General features: G+C 42.0%; 1 protein-coding gene across 1 annotated transcript; it reads left to right on the forward strand.

The window, feature by feature from the left end:
• Nucleotides 1-600: 600 nt before the first annotated feature.
• Nucleotides 601-20,736, forward strand: PAQR8 (progestin and adipoQ receptor family member 8). The gene is made up of 2 exons (XM_082249329.1): nt 601-709; nt 19,313-20,736. The coding sequence occupies exon 2, from the start codon at nt 19,357-19,359 to the stop codon at nt 20,416-20,418; it is 1,062 nt and encodes a 353-aa protein (XP_082105455.1). The 5' UTR covers nt 601-709; nt 19,313-19,356; the 3' UTR covers nt 20,419-20,736.
• Nucleotides 20,737-21,548: the final 812 nt, after the last annotated feature.

The raw sequence follows: 21,548 nt of genomic DNA on the forward strand, positions 1-21,548 counted from the left end.
ACCTTAGACTGACATCTCTCCAAGATTTTTACGACCGCTCCTCATCCTGGAAATAGAATGTGGGCCCAGCCTAGTTTTATTATCTGTAATCACGGCTGTAAATGGATTTCTTTTACTTTTATCAACTTCTTTTTATTTTTGTCTGTATTAACCTATTATGTATAGACTCTAGTAGGCTGAACTGGTCATGATTGGGCTTATGTAAGCAACTGAATATTCCCTATAAAATGATAATACCTGTACTGTTTCACATAAGTAAAACAAATTATATTTATATATATATAATTAAATTATAAATAAATATAATAAAATAAATAAATATTAAAAAAAAATATATATATATATATTTATCTTTTCTTCCTGTGCCTGATACTTCAGCTTGAGTGTCATAGGACACAAAGATCTCCTGCAGGAAGGTTTAGGAATGGTGATGCCAAGCTTGAATCAAAAGTATCTCTTGTTGCCGCTAGTATGATCAAAAGACTAGAAGTTGATGAACAAGTTGATCGTAGAAGTTTCCAGTGACCTGACAGATTTACATAATGTGTCACTCATTGTTTAAGACGCCTACACTGCAGACCTGCCTAGTAACAGCAGAGGTAATGATAAGGTGGGGAGGGCTGCCGAGTCTTAGCAGTACACTAGTCGGGCTGGTTTGGGACAGGCTGGTGGTGGCTGCCGCTGTGGAGCTGAACTCTACCAAGCAAAGGTGAGGAGGACGTAGAGTGTTTCTAAACTGGGTTGGGATCTGAGAACTAGGCTTGTCATCTATACCAAATTTCCAGGTAATTTCCAGGTACATTTCCCATGCTAAGGATTTGTCCCTAGAAATGTTTGTCCCTTGACTCTTGACTATTTCACACTTTAGGCAGCAACTGCAAGAAGAGGTAGACAGTATTATTCATGTTTCAGGTTCTTGCAGGACCCTTTTATCAACCAAGCTCCAGAAATCTTTTGGCTGGTGTCTTAATGATGCCAGAATGGTCCTCCCTTGTATTTAGTGTACAGAATGTTGTTAGTAACTACCCACTTGAAGACCAAGCTTTTTCTCGCACTTTTTGTTTACAAGTTTAAATCAGTATTTTTTTTACTTAGAACCCCCAGACATTATCCATTTTTTTAGCAGAGACCCTAGGTAATAAAATGGCAATTGTAGAAATTTTTTATGTCACATGGTATTTGCCCAGTGGTATTTCAAACGCAATTTTTAAAAAAACGCAATATACACCCAATTTTGATAGTAAAATGTGAAAGATGTTACGCCCAGTAAATGGATACCTAGCATGTCATGCTTTAAAATTGTGCATGCTCGTGTAATGACGACAAACTACAGTGCTTAAACATCTCCATAGGCAACATTTTTAACACCTTTACAGGTTACCTGTTTAGAGTTGCAGAGGACGTCTTGCACTAGAATTATTGCTCCCACTCTAACATTCGTGGCGATACCACAGATGTATAGTGCGAACACCGTTTACATATGCGTGGTCGACTTACATATATGTTCGCTTCTGGGCGTGAGCAAGGAGGGATAAGGGCACTTTACATTTATTTTCTTATTTATTTTACTTTTTATTTTTACACTGTCCCTTTTTTTTTTATCACTTCTATTACAAGGTACACATCCCTTGTAATAGAAATAAGGATGACAGGTCCTGTTATGGAGAGATCTAGGGTTAAAAAGATCCCAAATCTCTTCTTTACTTTTTAAAAGCAAAAGTAAAAAAAAAAAAACTTGTTTAAAAAAAATATATATATTATTTACTTCCAACCTGGGTCGAAAGTCGCTACGGTCCTCCAAGGCCACAGTATCTACTCTTTGATCACCTATGGAAGCAGCCGGCCACAACATCTGATCTTTTCTGAGGCAAACCGGCGGACACGGTAAGCCCGAGAAACACCGGCGAGAAGCTTCGGAAAGTGTTCCAGCGGCTCATGAGTCGATTAGACCACTGCAAAAAACAATACCGGGGTTTTGGCTGATATATTCAGCCATAATCCCAGTAAACCACTTGCAAACCGCAAAATGTATATACATATTGCGGTCGGCAAGTGGTTAAGTGTATGCAGGCTGACAATATCTGCTACACAGCATCGTATCTACTTCTTCATGATATTCTAAGAAAAACAGCTGTCAGGTGTCTCGGAAGTAGAAACCTGACAGAACATCTGACCTTTCCCTGTGCTGTCCAAATCCAAAAGGTCTCAACAGGAGTTCCATTTAGTACACCTGTCAAGAGGAAAATATTTAGGCTGCTATTGCTGATCTCTCCGTCTGTAAATGTTGAGTGTTGGCAGTCATTTCTGGAGTGTTAGCTTCAATGCTTTAAAGTGTATGTAAACCCTAACCAGGAGCTTCTCTTATTTTCTTTCATTTGTTCTTCTGCGTATACCATTAAAAGTGTTTCATTATACAGTACTGTGCAAAAGTCTCAGGCAGGTGTGAAAAAATGCTGTAAATTAAAAATGCTTTCAGAAATAGTTGTGTTAATAGTTTATTTTTATCAATTAACAAAACGGAAAGTCAATTAATAGAAGAGAAATCCAAATCAAATCAATATTTGGTGTGACCATCCTTTGCCTTCAAACCAGCATCAATTCTTCTAGGTATACTTGCACACAGTTTTTTAAGGAACTCGGCAGGTAGGTTGTTCCAAACACCGCAGATCTTCTGCGGATGTAGACTGCCTCCTTCAGTCTCTTCATGTAATCCCAGACAGACTCAATGATGTAGGAGATCAGGGCTCTGTGGCGGCCAAACCATCACTTCCCGGATTCCTTGTTCTTCGTCACACTGAGGATAGTTCCCTAATGACATTGGCTGTATGTTTGAAGTCCCCGTTCTGCTCCAGAATAAAGTTGTGGCCAATCACATGCCTCTCTGATGGCATGGCATGATGGATAAGTATCTTCCTGTATTTATCAGCATTGAGGACATCATTGATCCTTTCCTGACCAAATCTCCAACTCCATTTGCAAAAATGCAGCCCCAAACTTGCAAGGAACCTCCACCATGCTTCACTGTTGCCTGCAGACACTCATGATTGTACCGCTCTCCAGCCCTTCATTGAAAAAACTGCCTCCTGCTACAGCCAAATATTTCACATTTTGACCCATCAGTCCAGAGCACCTGCTGCTATTTTTCTGCACCCCCGTTCCATAGTAAGTGATTTAACTATGCATGAAAACATAGGAACTGGGGGGCAGAAAAATAACTGCAGGTGCTCTGGACTGATGGGTCATAATGTGAAATATTTGGCTGTAGCAGGAGGCAGTTTGTTCAATGAAGGGCTGGAGAGTGGTACAATCATGAGTGTCTGCAGGCAACAGTGAAGCATGGTGGAGGTTCCTTGCAAGTTTGGGGCTGCATTTTTGCAAATGGAGTTGGAGATTCTGAAGGAGGAGGTGATAGGGGAATATTGAGAAATGAGAAGGGGAGATGAGCTAAGAAGGGTGAGGAGATGAGAAGGGGAGAGGAGCTAAGAAGGGTGAGGAGATGAGAAGGGGAGAGGAGCTAAGAAGGGTGAGGAGATGAGAAGGGGAGATGAGATGAGAAGGGGTTATGGAGATGAGGAGAAAATTTGGAAATGTAAAGAAAGTTGTAGATGAGGAGGAGAGAGGAGAATAGGAAGAGTTATGAAGATGAGGAGGGGAAGGGGATTAGGAGAGTTCTATATTCTTTGTAACGTATCAGAAGGCCCCTTTCACACTCGTGTGACCTAAAAGTTACGCGATTTTACTGCGATTTTGCCGCAAATTTGTTGCCGTGATTTTGATGCGATTTGTGATGCGATTTTGATGCAATTTTGCAGCAAATTTGACTGGACTTGAAGCAATGCCTATGTTTTTGGACATCAAAATGTGTTAAAATAGGCCCTAATAGTGCAGGGACTACTTTGAAGTCGTTGCGACTTGAAGTCGTACAGATATGAACAGTACTCATTGGAAATCATGGAGTACGACTTGTCATGCGACTTTGCAGTCACAAATCGCAGGACAAGTCACACAAGTGTGAAAGGGGCCAAAGTCAGAGCTGTGTTGTCTTGTCAAAAAGAAAGCAGGAGCATACTATAGTTCTGGCACGTCAACAGTTATTGTTCTGTACGTGCAGCATGGGAAAATGTGTATGCATTCCAGAGATGTACTAAATATGTTTAATTTTTTATTTTGTCATGACAAATGCTTTAAAGTATAATGAAACCCTCCCATAAACATTCTCTAGTCTGGTATGCAATGTCAGGTATGTGCATTTTTTTTATTTAATATTCCACAACACTTACTTTTTTGGCTCTAAAAGTCCATGCAGCTAACTCCTTCCTCTTAGTGACCAGCTTTGTACACCTGTGTCATATAGTAATATACAATACAAGGCTGCTCTAGATTATGAAAGCTGGTGGCAAATAAATGCTGGAATAAAAACATAAGAAATAATTATATAATGTAGGTGCAGCGCTTAAAAACAGAAAATAAGATTATAAAGTCCAAACTGATGATTCCATATCAAATCATTCCCAATTCTGCATCAAGTATGATATGAAAGATGGCAATCAATATGGATAGATAGGAGTGTCCAAGAAAGAGCTGTCACCAGCACCCGTTCACACTGCCTCTTATCCCTCAATGTGGACTTCCACCAAGGAAGGTCAGGCAAGCATGTTCAGAATAATCCTGGAATGGTGTCCCTGGAAACGAATCCCCATGCTCTTCCTATTAGGATGCTTCTTTACTGCCCATGGTACCCTTCTTAGGTAAAGAAGGTAAAGAAGAATAGAAAGGACGTAACATAGTGTAGTAGTTTGAGTCAAGTTTAAGGGTCTAAAAAGTATTACACTCACTTGGTTTAAAATCAAAATCAGCTACAAAACAGAGAAACTGAAGTTTCTAAACAACAAAATGGCCACCGCGTCCCGTGCACAATGACATCACAGGTCATGACTCCATCCCTACGCGTTTTGTCATAAATTACATTGTCAGGGGGTTTTAAGCTCTGCACCTACGTTATATATACCTGTGTCATATACATGCATGTACTCTTCCTCCCTTAATGTGATGTCCCTTGAGGTCTTGTGCTCTCAGTGGATTTCGAGCTGCACATACTTTCCACAGAAAGTGTGTATGCTAGGGTGACAATGCTGCGACCACTTAGGAAGCATTGCTATCCCACGGCCAGAGGATAAGACACTGGTATAATCAGCAGGTGAAAAAACACAAGGTTGCAGAAAAGAAAGAAGAACAAATGACACAGTAGGTACAATTGGAGGTCTGAGAAGTACTAGTGTCTAATGCAGCAATCGTCAGTTCTGTTTTTGAAGCTTTACAGAATATGAAATGGCTCATTAAAAATGTATGTGTTTTTGTGGTTTCTCAGTGTCGGTATTTGTTCGTAATTTGTGTTTGTGGCTGCGTAACTGCAGGAGGGCTTTCTTCTCCGCTACTTTTTGAGAAATTGCTGGAACTGCAGACATACGTAACTTATGAGAAAATGTTATTACTATTACACTTTCTGTAATAAATGTAGCACTTGATGCCATATAAGCCATGGCAACAGAGAAATTGGAGTGCTAACTTTTATTGTATAACCCTGGCTGGCGGCCCCTTTAAGCCACCCAACCTAGGCATCATCTTCATCATCACAAGAAACCCCACCCAGATGGGTTATGGGAGAGTAGCAATGGAAAGGGGAACGACAAGTGGTCCTAAAAGCGGTCCGGACTTTAACTCTGCCAACAGGAACAACGTGAGCAGAAAACTGAGTGCTGCCCAGGGTAGAGCATGGGGGAACAAGGCTACAGTGTGGATAGAGAGGGACATGAGGGAGGAAGGTGCAAGGTAGAGAGAGGAACCCCAGGAGTTGTGCTATCTCTCGTCTGACTGCCTGAAGATGTGCTAGTGTAAGGTTCTGGCACTCTCAGTGCCTCCTATCACATTATTTCCGGGTGATTTCCATCTACCTAGATAGAAGAAACACATATAGGTGTGTTTCCCTTTAAGACTGATGCTGTCATCACTCAGCGCCGGACTGGATGGCTATTTAAATCGCCGGTTCTCACTCACATGTGTTCGTTCAAACACCCTTACCTGGATGCTAACTTGGCTTGAAGCTTTCATGCTTGCAAGCATACCTCGCTGACGGAACCTCGCTGCGCTGATCCCTGTATCCCGCTTCTGGATCATCCGCTCCTCCTGAACCAACCTTCGGCTGTATTGCTATTAGTGCTAAGTACCCCGCAGGGGAATCCTCTATAAACTTATACTAAGCTTACACTATCTAGCTCTGCATAGTAAAGACTATTTATCACATCTGCATATCTAGATTGCTAGCTCTTAAGACTACTGCTACTTTTTCCTGCACTGGGTTGATCTCTCTTGTATGTCCACCTGCTACTCTGTCATCTGCTACCATACATGATTGCTAAACCTACCTGCATCCATCTGCTACTGTCTTACCTTCAAGTGTCTGTCACCTACCACCTCCACTCAACCTGTCTCTTAAATCTTCATCACTGTGTTACTACATACATAAAGTCACTCTAGGAACCAGCTTGTTGAGTGTGTGTATTTACTAGCTGAATTAAGACCTTCCACACATGATGAGTCATTGAGGTTGGGAATGGTATCTCAGCATCTCTCTTACATGACTACTGAAGTGGAATATTTCTGCAGCTGAAAATTCACACCATACATGAAACGCAGGAGCGTTACAGATTGAACGAACCCACAAATGGATTCAGCAGAAATAACCACTCAGGTGACACAATTAAAACAGCAAGTAACTGCGTTAATACACGCACTTGCTGAATTAAAAGAAGACAATCAGGCTCTGTCGCAGCAGGTAATTAGACTGACACAACTTACCTCTGCTCAGTCCCCTGAACCCAAGATAAATCCCCCTTTGGTATTTACAGGCGATCGCAAAAAATTTCGCGAATTTAAAAACGCATGTGAGTTACTTTTCTTGTTAAGACCCCGTACCTACCTTACTGATCACATTAAGGTTTGTACTATTATTTCTTACCTAACAGGCGATCCTCGGGCCTGGGCAGACTCTCTTTTTGAGAAAAACGACCAGCTTCTCAGCTCCTATGCCTTGTTTCTAGCAGAACTTACTAGCCTATATGATGATCCCAAAAGGCAGAGTACTGCCGATTTTCAATTAAGATCCTTGAACCAAGGTGGGAGACCTGTGGAAGACTTTGTCGCAGAATTCAAGAGATGGACCCTTGATTCAGAATGGAATGATGCATCTCTGAAAACCCAATATAGGCTTGGCCTATCAGAAGCCGTTAAAGACGAGCTCGCCCGAGCGGATCTGCCAAAAACCCTGGATGCATTGATACAACTCAGTATCACCATAGATAGAAGACTACGAGAAAGGAAGTCTGAAAAAATGGGAATGCCATTATCCAGTTCTTCTCGGATTTCGGCCATTGACCCCACTCCTAAACCCGCTCCAGGTAACCACAGACCCCGGCTACCTGGGGAAAAAAGGAAACCTAGTAAAAATGGTGATCCTGCCTGGTCATGGTCCAAGCCTGCCTTAAACAGTCAGCCTTGTCACTCTGACACATCCCATTTGAACCCTGATCCTACAGAGATGGATGAGGAGCCTATGGAGATTGGTGCCATACATACTAGGTTGTCCTTACAAGAAAAAAGAGATCACAGGAGAATCTGTGGCCTTTGTTTTTATTGTGGTGAAGGGGGACATTTCATTACATTCTGCCCAACCCGACCCCATAGGCCTAAGGCTCTCCCAATGGAGGCCAGGCGAATCCGAAGGGTCTTCCCTGAAAAACAGCCTGGAAATTATCAAGGCTGTTGCCAGCCCTGTCCCCGTTCTATATCAGAGAAGGACACCCAGAAATTAACAAATATTGGAATAGATATTCCTTTAACTCCAGTGAACTTGATACCACGTTCTAAAAAACCTCCTGTACCACCTCCTGAGGATACTCCTATTTTTGCAAGCACATTTTTAGCTTCCAATGAAAATATTGAGATTCTTGCACCTGACTGCGTACGCGCTTCTAATGGCACGGTGGTATGTAGGAAGGATCTGAGGATGTTTGAAGAAGCATTGGTTGCTAGGACTACTAGGATTACTTCGGATGGTTATGCGTCCGATTCTAGTGAGGGGTCCATGTAGCAGACACCCTAACAACAAGTGATCCGATTCTCAGATCGGTTACCAACCTGATCCGATTTTCATATCGGCAACAAGTGATCCGATTCTCAGATCGGTTACCAACCTGATCCGATTCTCATATCGGCAACAAGTGATCCGATTCTCAGATCGGTTACCAACCTGATCCGATTCTCATATCGGCAACAAGTGATCCGATTCTCACATCGGTTACCAACCTGATCCGATTTTCATATCGGCAACAAGTGATCCGATTCTCAGATCGGTTACCAACCTGATCCGATTTTCATATCGGCAACAAGTGATCCGATTCTCATCGGTTACCAACCTGATCCGATTTTCATATCGGCAACAAGGGATCCGATTCTCAGATCGGTTACCAACCTGATCCGATTCTCATATCGGCAACCATTTTTTTTTCCGATTTTCATATCGGAAACCAGTCTCATCCGATTCTCGTATCGGCAACCAGTATTTTCCGATTCTCGTATCGGCAACCAGTCTTATCCGATTCTCGTATCGGCAACCAGTATTATCCGATTCTCATATCGGCAACCATTTTTTTTTCCGATTTTCATATCGGAAACCAGTCTCATCCGATTCTCGTATCGGCAACCAGTATTTTCCGATTCTCGCATCGGCAAACCAGTCTCATCCGATTCTAGCATCGGCAACCAGTCTGATCCGATTCTCATATCGGCAACCAGTATTATCCGATTCTCCTATCGGCAACCAGTCTTTTCCGATTCTTATATCGACAACCAGCCTTAGAGGCCTTCCGTAGCCGGCCTTACGGGGGGGGGGTACTGTAAGGTTCTGGCACTCTCAGTGCCTCCTATCACATTATTTCCGGGTGATTTCCATCTACCTAGATAGAAGAAACACATATAGGTGTGTTTCCCTTTAAGACTGATGCTGTCATCACTCAGCGCCGGACTGGATGGCTATTTAAATCGCCGGTTCTCACTCACATGTGTTCGTTCAAACACCCTTACCTGGATGCTAACTTGGCTTGAAGCTTTCATGCTTGCAAGCATACCTCGCTGACGGACCTCGCTGCGCTGATCCCTGTATCCCGCTTCTGGATCATCCGCTCCTCCTGAACCAACCTTCGGCTGTATTGCTATTAGTGCTAAGTACCCCGCAGGGGAATCCTCTATAAACTTATACTAAGCTTACACTATCTAGCTCTGCATAGTAAAGACTATTTATCACATCTGCATATCTAGATTGCTAGCTCTTAAGACTACTGCTACTTATTCCTGCACTGGGTTGATCTCTCTTGTATGTCCACCTGCTACTCTGTCATCTGCTACCATACATGATTGCTAAACCTACCTGCATCCATCTGCTACTGTCTTACCTTCAAGTGTCTGTCACCTACCACCTCCACTCCACCTGTCTCTTAAATCTTCATCACTGTGTTACTACATACATAAAGTCACTCTAGGAACCAGCTTGTTGAGTGTGTGTATTTACTAGCTGAATTAAGACCTTCCACACATGATGAGTCATTGAGGTTGGGAATGGTATCTCAGCATCTCTCTTACATGACTACTGAAGTGGAATATTTCTGCAGCTGAAAATCCACACCATACATGAAACGCATGAGCGTTACAGCTAGCAGTGCAGAGGTGTCCAGGAACAGTGTAGCATGTCTTGCAATCATGCAGCTCGGGATATTACTACCTGTGTTGCATAGTAACAGGAGGACACTCTTTTCTAGGCTCACACTCCTGGATTCTGCTGAGGACAGGGGAATGACCAGTATTCTGAGACCCTAACAGAGTCCTCTCAGTCTTTAGCTACCTCCTGGCACTTACATCCAAAAAATGCACAGGGTCACCAAGAATCTAGTCAGGGTCAGTACTCACAAATCGCCAGGACAGCTGCATATTTTTCAGCTTCCTCCAGACAAGGTCCAGTGAGGGAGATAATCCTTCTCCAGACCAGATTCCTTGTGGTGAAGTCCAACAGCCAGCTCCTCAACAGTAACTTAACCCACGGGCTGCCTCCCAGGGCAGCAGCCCTAGATGCTTTTGGAAACCTCCCTGCCAAGGAAAGAACAATCTCTCCAGGGCTTCAGACTATTTATCACCTCCCCAGCCACCTTCTGGACACTTCTGGCTAGGGCATAATAACTATTCAGGCTGGTAATTTAAATCTCCCTCACTATGTTCTGGAAGCTTTTACCAAAGGCAGGAGGAAGCAGTCAAATCCCCAACTTGTGAAATCATGTACAGACCAGAACAAACAATCACTGCTCTCTTAGCTAAAAAAGGAGCCCAAAACTAAGTTTGCCAAGCATCCCACACTAGGTGGGTGCTACACCTTATAATATAGTTCAAAGATATTTACTGTTGCTTATTGCTGTCAGCAGTCACTACTCCATTCACCCAGTGCATTCTGGCAGAGCCATTCATGGGCGACTAAAAGAAAGGAATGCCACCCCCTAATTACCACGTTGTGGCATATCTTGGTGGTTGATAATGTGTTAAACTTGCTAATGCCAGACGTGTCTGATCAGTTTCTTCACTATAGAGTTTACTTCAGCCTACAAATAAAGGCCTTTATATCAATCTTGGTTTGTTGGTATATTGTTGGGTATAGTGATAGGAGAACTCAACCTTTAAAGCAACTCTTTCAGGAGTCAGTGCCACAATTGCATATAGAGGGTGAGAGTTTAACGAAATAACAAAAGCAGAGAAGGCCATGTGCAAACTAAAGGTTGTGCTTGGCATAGTAACTGGAAATCAGTTAGACCGGCCATAAACGGTTCAAAGCTTGGCCGGTTCAGCAGGAACCGGACAAAAATTTGAAGTGTTAATAGACAAGCTGAATGTACCAAAGTGATTGATCAATTAACGTGGATACAACCAGCCTGCCGGATTCTCTTGTTCTCATCGCTAGCAGCTGCTAATCACTGTCTTCTCCCGTGGGGATGGCTTTCCCCACCTCCCTGCAGGGGAAAGACAATTGCTGATTTCCCTGTCAACACTGTCATACAGTGTGATTCTAGGACAATATCCCCCGGTCAATATCCCCCCTGGACAACATCCCCCCCGGACAACATCCCTCCAGACAATATCCCCCCAGACAATATCCCCCCGGACAATATCCCTCCGGATAATATCCCCCCGGACAATATCCCCCCGGACAATATCCACCCTGACAATATCCCTCCTGGACAATATCCCCCCGAACAATATCCCCCCTGGACAGCATGCCCCCCGACAATATCCTCCCTGGACAATATCCCCCCTCTAACCCTAACCCTCTAACCCTAACCCTATGTCCAGGGGGATGTTTTCCGGGGGGATATTGTCCCGACTCCCGGGGGATGTTGTCCTGGGGGGATATTATCCGGGGGAATGTTGTCCCGGGAGGATTATGTCCAGGGGGATGTTTGCCGGGGGATATTGCCCGGGGAATAATGTCCGGGGGGATATTGTCTAGGGGGATATTGTCCTGATACCAGAGACTTACCCTAAAACGAAGCTCTCCAACGTGAGCTGTCACTGCTGAGAGGGCTTCCATCTACCCCCCAGTCTTCCTACCAAGTTCACAGCCACTCCACGCCATGCCTGCACAAGGGCTCCGGAACCGCTGTTTACGGGGGGCTCTAAAGTCGACGTCACTGGCTGCATGCACTTTGAATATCTCCTAAACTGTGCAAGTTTAGGAGAAAAATGACAGTACTTACAGGTAAGCCTTATTATAGGTTTACCTGTAGGTACAAGTGGCGTAACAGAGTTTACTACCACCTTAAGATTGGGGAATCTTGTCGCTGCACAAACAAAGGGTGCAAACACCTAGTGCATTGTCCACAGCAATTTATTCAAAGGTAAAAGGCATAAAATATACTCACAACATGTGAATGACAGCGTCATCTAGGAACTCCTCAGGTTCAAGTGGATGATGACACCAGCTGACCCATTTAAGGGATCAAGCCCCTTTCCTCAGAGCAGGCTTGCTATGTCTGGCCCCCTCCACTTCCTTATATTAAGACAACTAAACAATAATCCCACCTCCACCAGTGACAGGAACATTTTGTTTTTTTGTGAGGTTCCCTCTCACAAGAGAGCACTTCTCTACTGTTTAAGCACAAGCACATTTCATACAGTCACAAGGATGGACTTTTATTATGAGAATCAATAACACATGGGACTGAGCACTTTAAGTAGATATTCTATGGAGCATACATGGGACTGAGCACTTTATGTATATATTCTATGGAGCATACATGGGACTGAGCACTTTATGTATATATTCTATGGAGTATACATGGGACTGAGCACTTTAAGTAGATATTCTATGGAGTATACATGGGACTGAGCACTTTATGTATATATTCTATGGAGTATACATGGGACTGAGCACTTTATGTATATATTCTATGGAGTATACATGGGACTGAGCATTTTATGTATATATTCTATGGAGCATACATGGGACTGAGCACTTTATGTATATATTCTATGGAGCATACATGGGACGGAGCACTTTATGTATATATTCTATGGAGCATACATGGGACGGAGTACTTTAAGTAGATATTCTATGGAGCATACATGGGACTGAGCACTTTATGTATATATTCTATGGAGCATACATGGGACGGAGCACTTTATGTATATATTCTATGGAGTATACATGGGACTGAGCACTTTATGTATATATTCTATGGAGCATACATGGGACTGAGCACTTTAAGTAGATATTCTATGGAGTGTACATGGGACTGAGCACTTTATGTATATATTCTATGGAGTATACATGGGACTGAGCACTTTATGTATATATTCTATGGAGCATACATGGGACTGAGCACTTTATGTATATATTCTATGGAGTATACATGGGACTGAGCACTTTATGTATATATTCTATGGAGCATACATGGGGCTGAGCACTTTAAGTAGATATTCTATGGAGTATACATGGGACTGAGCACTTTATGTATATATTCTATGGAGTATACATGGGACTGAGCACTTTATGTATATATTCTATGGAGTATACATGGGACTGAGCACTTTATGTATATATTCTATGGAGCATACATGGGACGGAGCACTTTATGCATATATTCTATGGAGTATACATGGGACTGAGCACTTTATGTATATATTCTATGGAGTATACATGGGACTGAGCACTTTATGTATATATTCTATGGAGTATACATGGGACTGAGCACTTTATGTATATATTCTATGGAGTATACATGGGACTGAGCACTTTATGTATATATTCTATGGAGCATACATGGGACTGAGCACTTTAAGTAGATATTCTTTGGAGTATACATGGGACTGAGCACTTTATGTATATATTCTATGGAGTATACATGGGACTGAGCACTTTATATATATATATATATATATATATATATATTCTATGGAGTATACATGGGACTGAGCAGTTTATGTATATATTCTATGGAGCATACATGGGACTCAGCACTTTATGTATATATTCTATGGAGCATACATGGGACTGAGCACAACATGCATATATTCTATGAAGCACCATTTGCTTGTATATTTGCATGATGTTTCCATTTAATTTCACTACCTAATTTTTTATCAATTTTGCAAGTCCTGTTTGGTGCATTGTGCCAGATTGTGATTGAGTATAATTTGTTTTTGGGACAGCGGCTGCACATTAGTACAGGTATTAGTGTTTATTATTTATTTATTGGAGTTCCATTTTGTCTAAAATAAAGCAGCATTTCCTAGATAGCATCAGCAATTGACTAATTAATGTTACACATTTCCTGTTTTGTTTTTTTCTTGTATTATGCATTGTGTCCATTAACCACAAAACATTTTATCAGAGAAATCTAGAAGCTGCCATTGTGTTACTTCTAGACGGACTGGAAATCAGAGAACGCACTTGTTCTATGAATAGATTTATCTTACATATTTTACAAATTCTAGAACCATACCAAGGAATATGTAACCTACATACATTACACTTAAGTCAGGGTTGCCAGAGACGCATATACAGGATTTCTTTAAGACGGTACTGAAGACAAGACCCTCAGGATCATCCTGTTTGGCCAGTTGCTGTATTTTGACTTATTGACAGCTCATTATTTATTTGCATGCGAAAAAGCTGGGTGTGTAATCTAAAGGCAGGGCTGCCAAAACTATTTTTAGATGACCTCATTGCTGAACTCAAAATAATACTTGATTACAGTACAGTACAGAACTCTGGGATCCATGCCCAAAGAAAGACAGGCAGAGGATAAAGGACTGGTCACCATATTGCCTGTGGTCTCCCTGTAGCTGACGATTCCCCCATTATAGACGTACCATGCCTTATTCTGCACTGTGTTTACCTCCTCTGGAGGAGGTAATCTTGGTAGAGGCAGGGTTTTGCTTCCTCATGTCAATGCCTCCAGCAAGGAAAACAATGAGCTTAAATTAGCTAACAGGGCATTCGCTAACAGGGGCAGTGGTGCCTTAGATCTCATCAAATATACAGCTAGGTGGCTTCAGGCACTCTCACTTACCAGAAAGTGCACTCTTATTTTATAAGGAATTTCAGACAAAAGAATACATCTTTCGGGATAAAGCAGTGGTCTCCAAACTGCTGCCTGGGGGCTGAATGCGACCCTTTGCATGCCTTTATCTGGCCCCTGGGGCACTATTCTTTCCAATGACACCAACATTAGGGCACTATTCCTACTATTGACACCAACAATGGGCCACTATTCCTCCCATTGATACCAATGATGGGGCACTATTCCTCCCACTAATTATAAACATGGGTCACTATTCCTCCCATTGATACCAATATTGGGACACTAGTCCTCCCTGAATACTAAATATGGACACTATTCCTCCCACTGACGTTAGGACATTTTCTACTCCCACTGGCCACAGTCTGGCCCCCTTAAGTTCTGAATGACAGTAAACTGGCTCTTTGTTTGGATAGTTTGGAGAGCTTTGGGATAAGGGATATATGACCAGTCACCCTGCACAAGGTGAAAGTGAGCAACAGTGATTGGTTTGTATTGCAGGAAGGTTGGCTGCCACTGCCGACCTTTGTTAAAAAATGTTAGACACCTGGCTGACATGCTGATCCTGTAACTTCAATATTTTTTTGTGTCACCAACCTGTGGATAGGTGCAACATGGTGCAGCGGGCAGAAAACACTCAAAGTGTAAGTGTAAAAATAAGAATATATTGTAATTCAGAAATAAATAACAGGCCTGCCAGGAAAACAACCTGACCAGGAGCACTCACTGGATGTAACAGCGATGTGTCAGTAGTTGAAAGTCTCAGGGTCTGTCTCGAGGAGCGAAATGTGGCCTGGTTGGTCTGTACCCAAATAAGGAGGCTTCCTGGAAGCATGATGTGTCCCTTTACTTTTCCTGCTCCTTCACAACCTTTCCTTAACGTTAAGCACTGTCCATGACAGATGGGTAACCTGTCCTTACACTGCCACTCACACAATGCTGCAAAGCCCAGGAGTCAGGGTCCTAAATAGACTCTGCCCAACACAAGATGACTGCCAAAGTCACAAGAGACATCAGCATCCAATCAGATAGCTGCCCCCTCGTGACCCAGGAAACCACAGAGGATCCAAGTTCTTCTTGACTTCCTCTCCCCTCGGCAATGCCACTGGGGTTGAGTGCCACCTGCAGTGGAGAAATTTAATTGCACCTGCCTACAAACCTCTACTTGTACAGACTTCAAGAACCCAGCTTTTTTTTAATATTTGTTGTTTACCACCTAAAATCTGTATTTTTTGCTAGAAAATTACTTAGAAACCCTAAACAATATATATTATTTTAGCAGAGGGAAAAAAAATGGCATTGTTGCAATTTTTTATGTCACACAGTTTTTCACGCAGCGGTTTTTCAAACGCAATTTTTTGGGAAAAAATACACTTTAATGAATTTTTTAAAAAAACATATTATATACCCCAATTTTTTGTATATTATGAAAGATGCCAAGTAAATAGATACCTAGCATGTCATGCTTTAAAATTGTGCGGGCTCGTGGAATGGCGGCAAACTATGGTACTAAAAATCTCCATAGGCAACGTTTTAAAAATGTCTACAGGTAACCAGCTTAGGGTTATAGATGAGGTCTAGTTCTAGAATTATTGCTCTCACATTTAGACTTTCACGGTGCAAACATTGTTTACATATGTGAGCGTGATCTACGTATGCACTCACTACTGCGTGCGAGCATGCAGGGGTTGGGGGTGCTTTAAAAACATTTTATTTACTTATTTACATTTTTAAATTTTACACTGACTCTTTCAATAAAAAATTGTCATCACTTTTATTGCTATCACAAGGAATGTAAACATCCCTTGCAATAACAATACAGCATGACAGGTCCTCTTAATGGAGGGATCTGGGGTCCAAAAGACCCCAAATCTCTCCTTCACCCTTAAAAGAAAAAGATAAAAAAAATAATAATTTTTAATCCTTTGCTTAAAGAATAAAACACCATATATACATGGCCCGAGTACCGGAAATGACGTCATGACGTTGATCAAAAATTATATAAAAAGTAACCGCGCTAGATAATCAACCAAAACTCAAAAGAGTTCAAAGCAGCAACTTGAAATGTGACAAACATCCAGAAAACATAATAAATAGAAAAGCTGCGCTAAATTGAGAGGACTATGGATGAATTGAATGCAAAAGTCCTAATAAAGTCCCATAAAAAATTGTAAGTTTGGTGAACAAAAAAGAAAAGTGAAATATAAGTCCAAATGCATCCAGATGATAAATAACTCCTCTAGAGAAATTGACACTAGATGTATATACTGCTTACCAGAAACAGCAAATTAAATCGCCTGATAGGATGATAATGGCTCTCCGGATCGACTGTATAATCAGGGGAAGACCCTTAGGAGGGATTCCAGGCCTCAGACGACACTATACATTCAATAGGCGTCAATCATTTTGTAAATCACTTCCCCATACTTTGGGCGATAAGGTGACATGGGGGGGGGGGGCAGGTTGGTCCCAGAATGGACTGACAGCAATTCCCGGCTGTGACCTCTCCCGAGCGCCGTTTTCCCTTTGAACAATCAGAACGCGAACGGTCTTAGTGATCGGGGGGTGTCTGAGTGGAGAAGGGGGGGGTGCGCAATCTGGGATCAAACGCTTAGGTCTATAGGGAGGGAAGAGTTGGGTAGATGATGCTTTGGATTTCCTCCTACTCTTCTTTCCTCTCAGGAGGAGAGTTGTAAGTTGTAAGTTCTCTCCTCTCAGGAGGAGAGAAAGGAAGAGGAAAGAAGAGTAGGAGGAAATCCAAAGCATCATCTACCCAACTCTTCCCTCCCTATAGACCTGAGCGTCTGATCCCAGATTGCGCCCCTCCTCCACTCAGACACCCCCCGATCACTAAGACCGCTCGCATTCTGATTGTTCAAAGGGAAAACGGCGCTCGGGAGAGGTCACAGCCGGGCATTGCTGTCAGTCCATTCTGGGACCAACCTGCCCCCCCCCCCCCCCCGTGTCACCTTATCGCCCAAAGTATGGGGAAGTGATTTACAAAAGGATTGACGCCTGTTGAATGTATCGTGTCGTCTGAGGCCTGGAATCCCTCCTAAGGGTCTTCCCCTGGTTATACAGTCGATCCGGAGAGCCATTATCATCCTATCAGGCGATTTAATTTGCTGTTTCTGGTAAGCAGTATATACATCTAGTGTCAATTTCTCTAGAGGAGTTATTTATCATCTGGATGCATTTGGACTTATATTTCACTTTTCTTTTTTGTTCACCAAACTTACAATTTTTGCTCTGGTCCTCCAAGGGCATAGAGATGAACGGTGGCCATCTTGCCATCGCTTATCTCTATGGGAAAAGACTGCAGACGCTGGATGGTTCCCAGGCTTACCGATTGGTAGCGTAAGCCCGGGAACCACTTGGAAGCGGCGGGATGGGGGCACCTCTCCTGCCGGTTCTAAAAGTGATCTTGCAGCAAATCGGCCGCTGGGATCACTTTTATCTGAAAGCTGACCTGAGGGAAAATAAAATACTGGGGTTATGACATCTAGCTGCAGCCATAACCCCGGTATTTAACATCACTCATGACGTAATTTCCCAGCTAGGCAGACGGCAAATGGTTATTTTATGGACATTTGTGAGCCAAGTCACCCATTGATCTCTCGTATATCTTATAGAGATTCTCTGGTCCTCCCAGTTTAAAGTCTGTTCCTCTCTGTAGCAGGAAGTAAAGTCTCTCTTTCCCAGCTGCATTAGCTGTCTCTTGTATTGTCCAGTGATGGTGGGTGGACTGTGGACCTCAAGTGTAAAATCTCATTGCTTTAGCTTTCAAAAGAGATAAGAAACCAGGGAGTGTTCTAAGTGGCCAGTGTCTACTAAAAACTGAAAGCTCATATTTGTGTAGGATGGCTCTTTAAAATACCATCTGACAAAGGTACCACAATACTTTGTGATGCCTGTATGGTGGTATGTAGATGAAAGGGATATTACTTAGTATATGCAGTTGATACTCAAAATTTTATTTTTCCTTCGGTTTCATTATTTAGATGGTAACTTAAAATGCCTTCTGCCTGGAAAAAATTAAAATATGGTGATAGAAAGACAGTGATTGTTATTTAAATTATCTGACCTTTTAAAAACAATAATGGCAAATTGCTGGAAGTGACTACCTGTTTCTGTTCAGAATCCTCTGCTAACTCCTACATCATCTAATTGATTATCTTGACCTCAACAATGACATGCTTGCAGTTATCATTTCATGAATGACTGCCCAATGTTCCTTTCAAGGCATAAAACTGAAACAAAAAAATGGTCAGGCACATCTTTATCTCTAATGCTATGTGACTAGGTCTTGGTAGCATCATATTTTTCATAACTTTGCACATGATCTAGCAAAGAAATTTAATGATAAGTGTCTATTCTTGACTGCTCTGATAAATTAGCTATATATGGATTAATATAATAAGAAGCAATGATTGGGGCTAGGGGACAAATCTAAGATCTGATTAAATAAGGTAATTGGTTTTGTTGTTTGACATTTGTCTTTGTTAGGGATATCTTGTAATGGTCAATGGTCATAAATCAGATTACTATACAGAAATAATGGAAGAAAAATTCTTGCAATGAGCTGATTAAGAGGTATGTCTCTGTTTTTTTGCCTGACATGTGTTTATTTTCTGTCGTAGGTTGAAGCAAAGTCATCATATGTAATCATCAGCTTGGTCCTACAATGACGACGGCAATTCTGGAATGTATCAGCACATTGTCCATCAGTGCACAGCAATTACGTCGCCTCCCAAAGCTTCTAGAGGGTGGTCTTCCGAAGATGCCTTCTACAGTCAAGGACTCTGATGTTCCTAATCTTTTCAGAGAGCCATATATTCAGACTGGATATAGACCTATTGACCAGGACTGGAAATATTATTTCCTAAGCCTTTTTCAGAAGCATAATGAGTCGCTTAATGTCTGGACACATCTTCTGGTGGCCTTTGCTGTTCTTCTAAGGTTCAGAGCATTTGTGGACACAGAAAGCTTCTCTTGGGATGTGCTTTCCATGCCACTGGTCATATACATAATAGCGTCATTAACATATCTCATATGCAGTATGCTTGCACACCTCCTACAGTCCAAATCTGAGTTGGCTCATTATACATTCTACTTCATGGACTATGTTGGAGTTAGCACTTATCAGTACGGCAGTGCCCTTGCCCACTACTACTACAGTTCCAGTCAATCCTGGTATGATCATGCCTGGTATTACTTCCTGCCAGGAGCTGCTTTTCTAGGTTGGATGTCTTGTTTTGGTTGCTGCTATGCTAAATACCATTACCAAAGGCCTTATCCAGTCATGAGGAAGATTTGGCAGGTTTTTCCAGCTGGCCTTGCCTATATTTTGGACATCAGTCCAGTTGTACACCGTATCCTTGTCTGCCATGCAGAAGACTGCTCAGACGGGGCTTTTTGGTTCCACTGTCTACAAATATTTTTCTTTGTTATCAGTGCCTACTTCTTCTCATGCCCGGTCCCAGAGAAATTCTTTCCAGGCGGTTGTGACATAGTTGGCCATGGCCACCAAATATTCCACGTGTTTCTGGGCCTGTGCACTCTCTGCCAGCTTGAAGCTGTGCTTCTGGACTTTAAAACCAGGCAAGAACTTTTCCTAACACGGTACAATCCAGAATTGACCCAAGTATCCTGTTTCTCGTTCTTTGCTCTCATTATATGCAGTTCTATCACTGCAGTGTTTCTGCGGGAAAGGATCAAGCACAAATTGGAAAAGAAAGACTTGTAATGAAATCGATAAACTTTCTAGAATTCAACTATTCAAATGTTTCTTATATTTTATAATGTAGGGCATACTAATTTATTTACTGCTCAAACAGTAAGTTTTGGATGTACAATTGAATTTGATTCTTTTGCTGCCTAAAACTGTTTGTCTAGTAAGTGACTTTTGTGAGAAAGTACAACTTGAGCGCTATTGAAGGAAACATGTATTGCACTTTTATTTTAATTTTGGGTATTATAGGTTGCCAAGGCTTGTTTATTTTTCCCAGTGGAAGTCACTAAAATGTTGGCATTTTGAGAAGGTATTCTTAGGCAAAACATATTTCTACAAGGACCCGAAGGCCAACACCACACAGCTCCTGCAGGGGAGAAATGGTGGAGAGGTGCTGAGTTCAGTGGTTAAAGCTAGCCATAAGTGGGCAAAAATATGGGCATTTTTGGACCATCTCAAATCCTTATTTTTTCGGCTTTGGTCAAAACCTAATCCATAGATTGACTGACATGTCACTAACAATTTTCAAATCTGTTACAAGTTTTGCCCAAAATATATTCTGCACCTGTGGCTGTATTCGTTAAGGCCAATGGCTTCTGTTTTGGAAAGCACTGAGAATATTTCCACCATTACCCTATATTTCCACCATTACCCTACACCAGAGGTCTTCAAACGATGGCCTTCCAGGTGTTCAGGAACTACAATTCCCATCACGCCTAGCCATGTCTGTGAATGTCAGAGTTTTACAATGCCTCATGGGACTTGCAGTTTCGCAACAGCTGGAGGGCCGGAGTTTAAAGATCCATGCCCTACACTATAGAAAATGTAAGGGTTGGTCAAGTAAATACTGATATTACATCTAGTAGTGTGTCAGAAGGTAATCACTGTATGGCTTCTTGTGGCTCTACCTTCACTGTAAATGATTTTTGGAATTTGAAAATCTTAAGGCATATCTTAAGTGTAAACTTTTTTTTTTTTTTAGTTTTGGATAGACTGGAACATGGTTACAAACTCTATCGTTTTTTTTTTTTTTTTTTCTGCATTGTCTTATTTTGGGGATTTACCATCACTTCCTGTCCTGTAGACACAAATATGCGAAAAAATGGGTAAATCCCCTTTTAGTTGCCACCTCAACAAGTATCTCC

This window comes from Pelophylax lessonae (genome assembly GCF_965119305.1).
Source record: "Pelophylax lessonae genome assembly, chromosome: 3".
Lineage (NCBI taxonomy): Eukaryota > Metazoa > Chordata > Amphibia > Anura > Ranidae > Pelophylax > Pelophylax lessonae.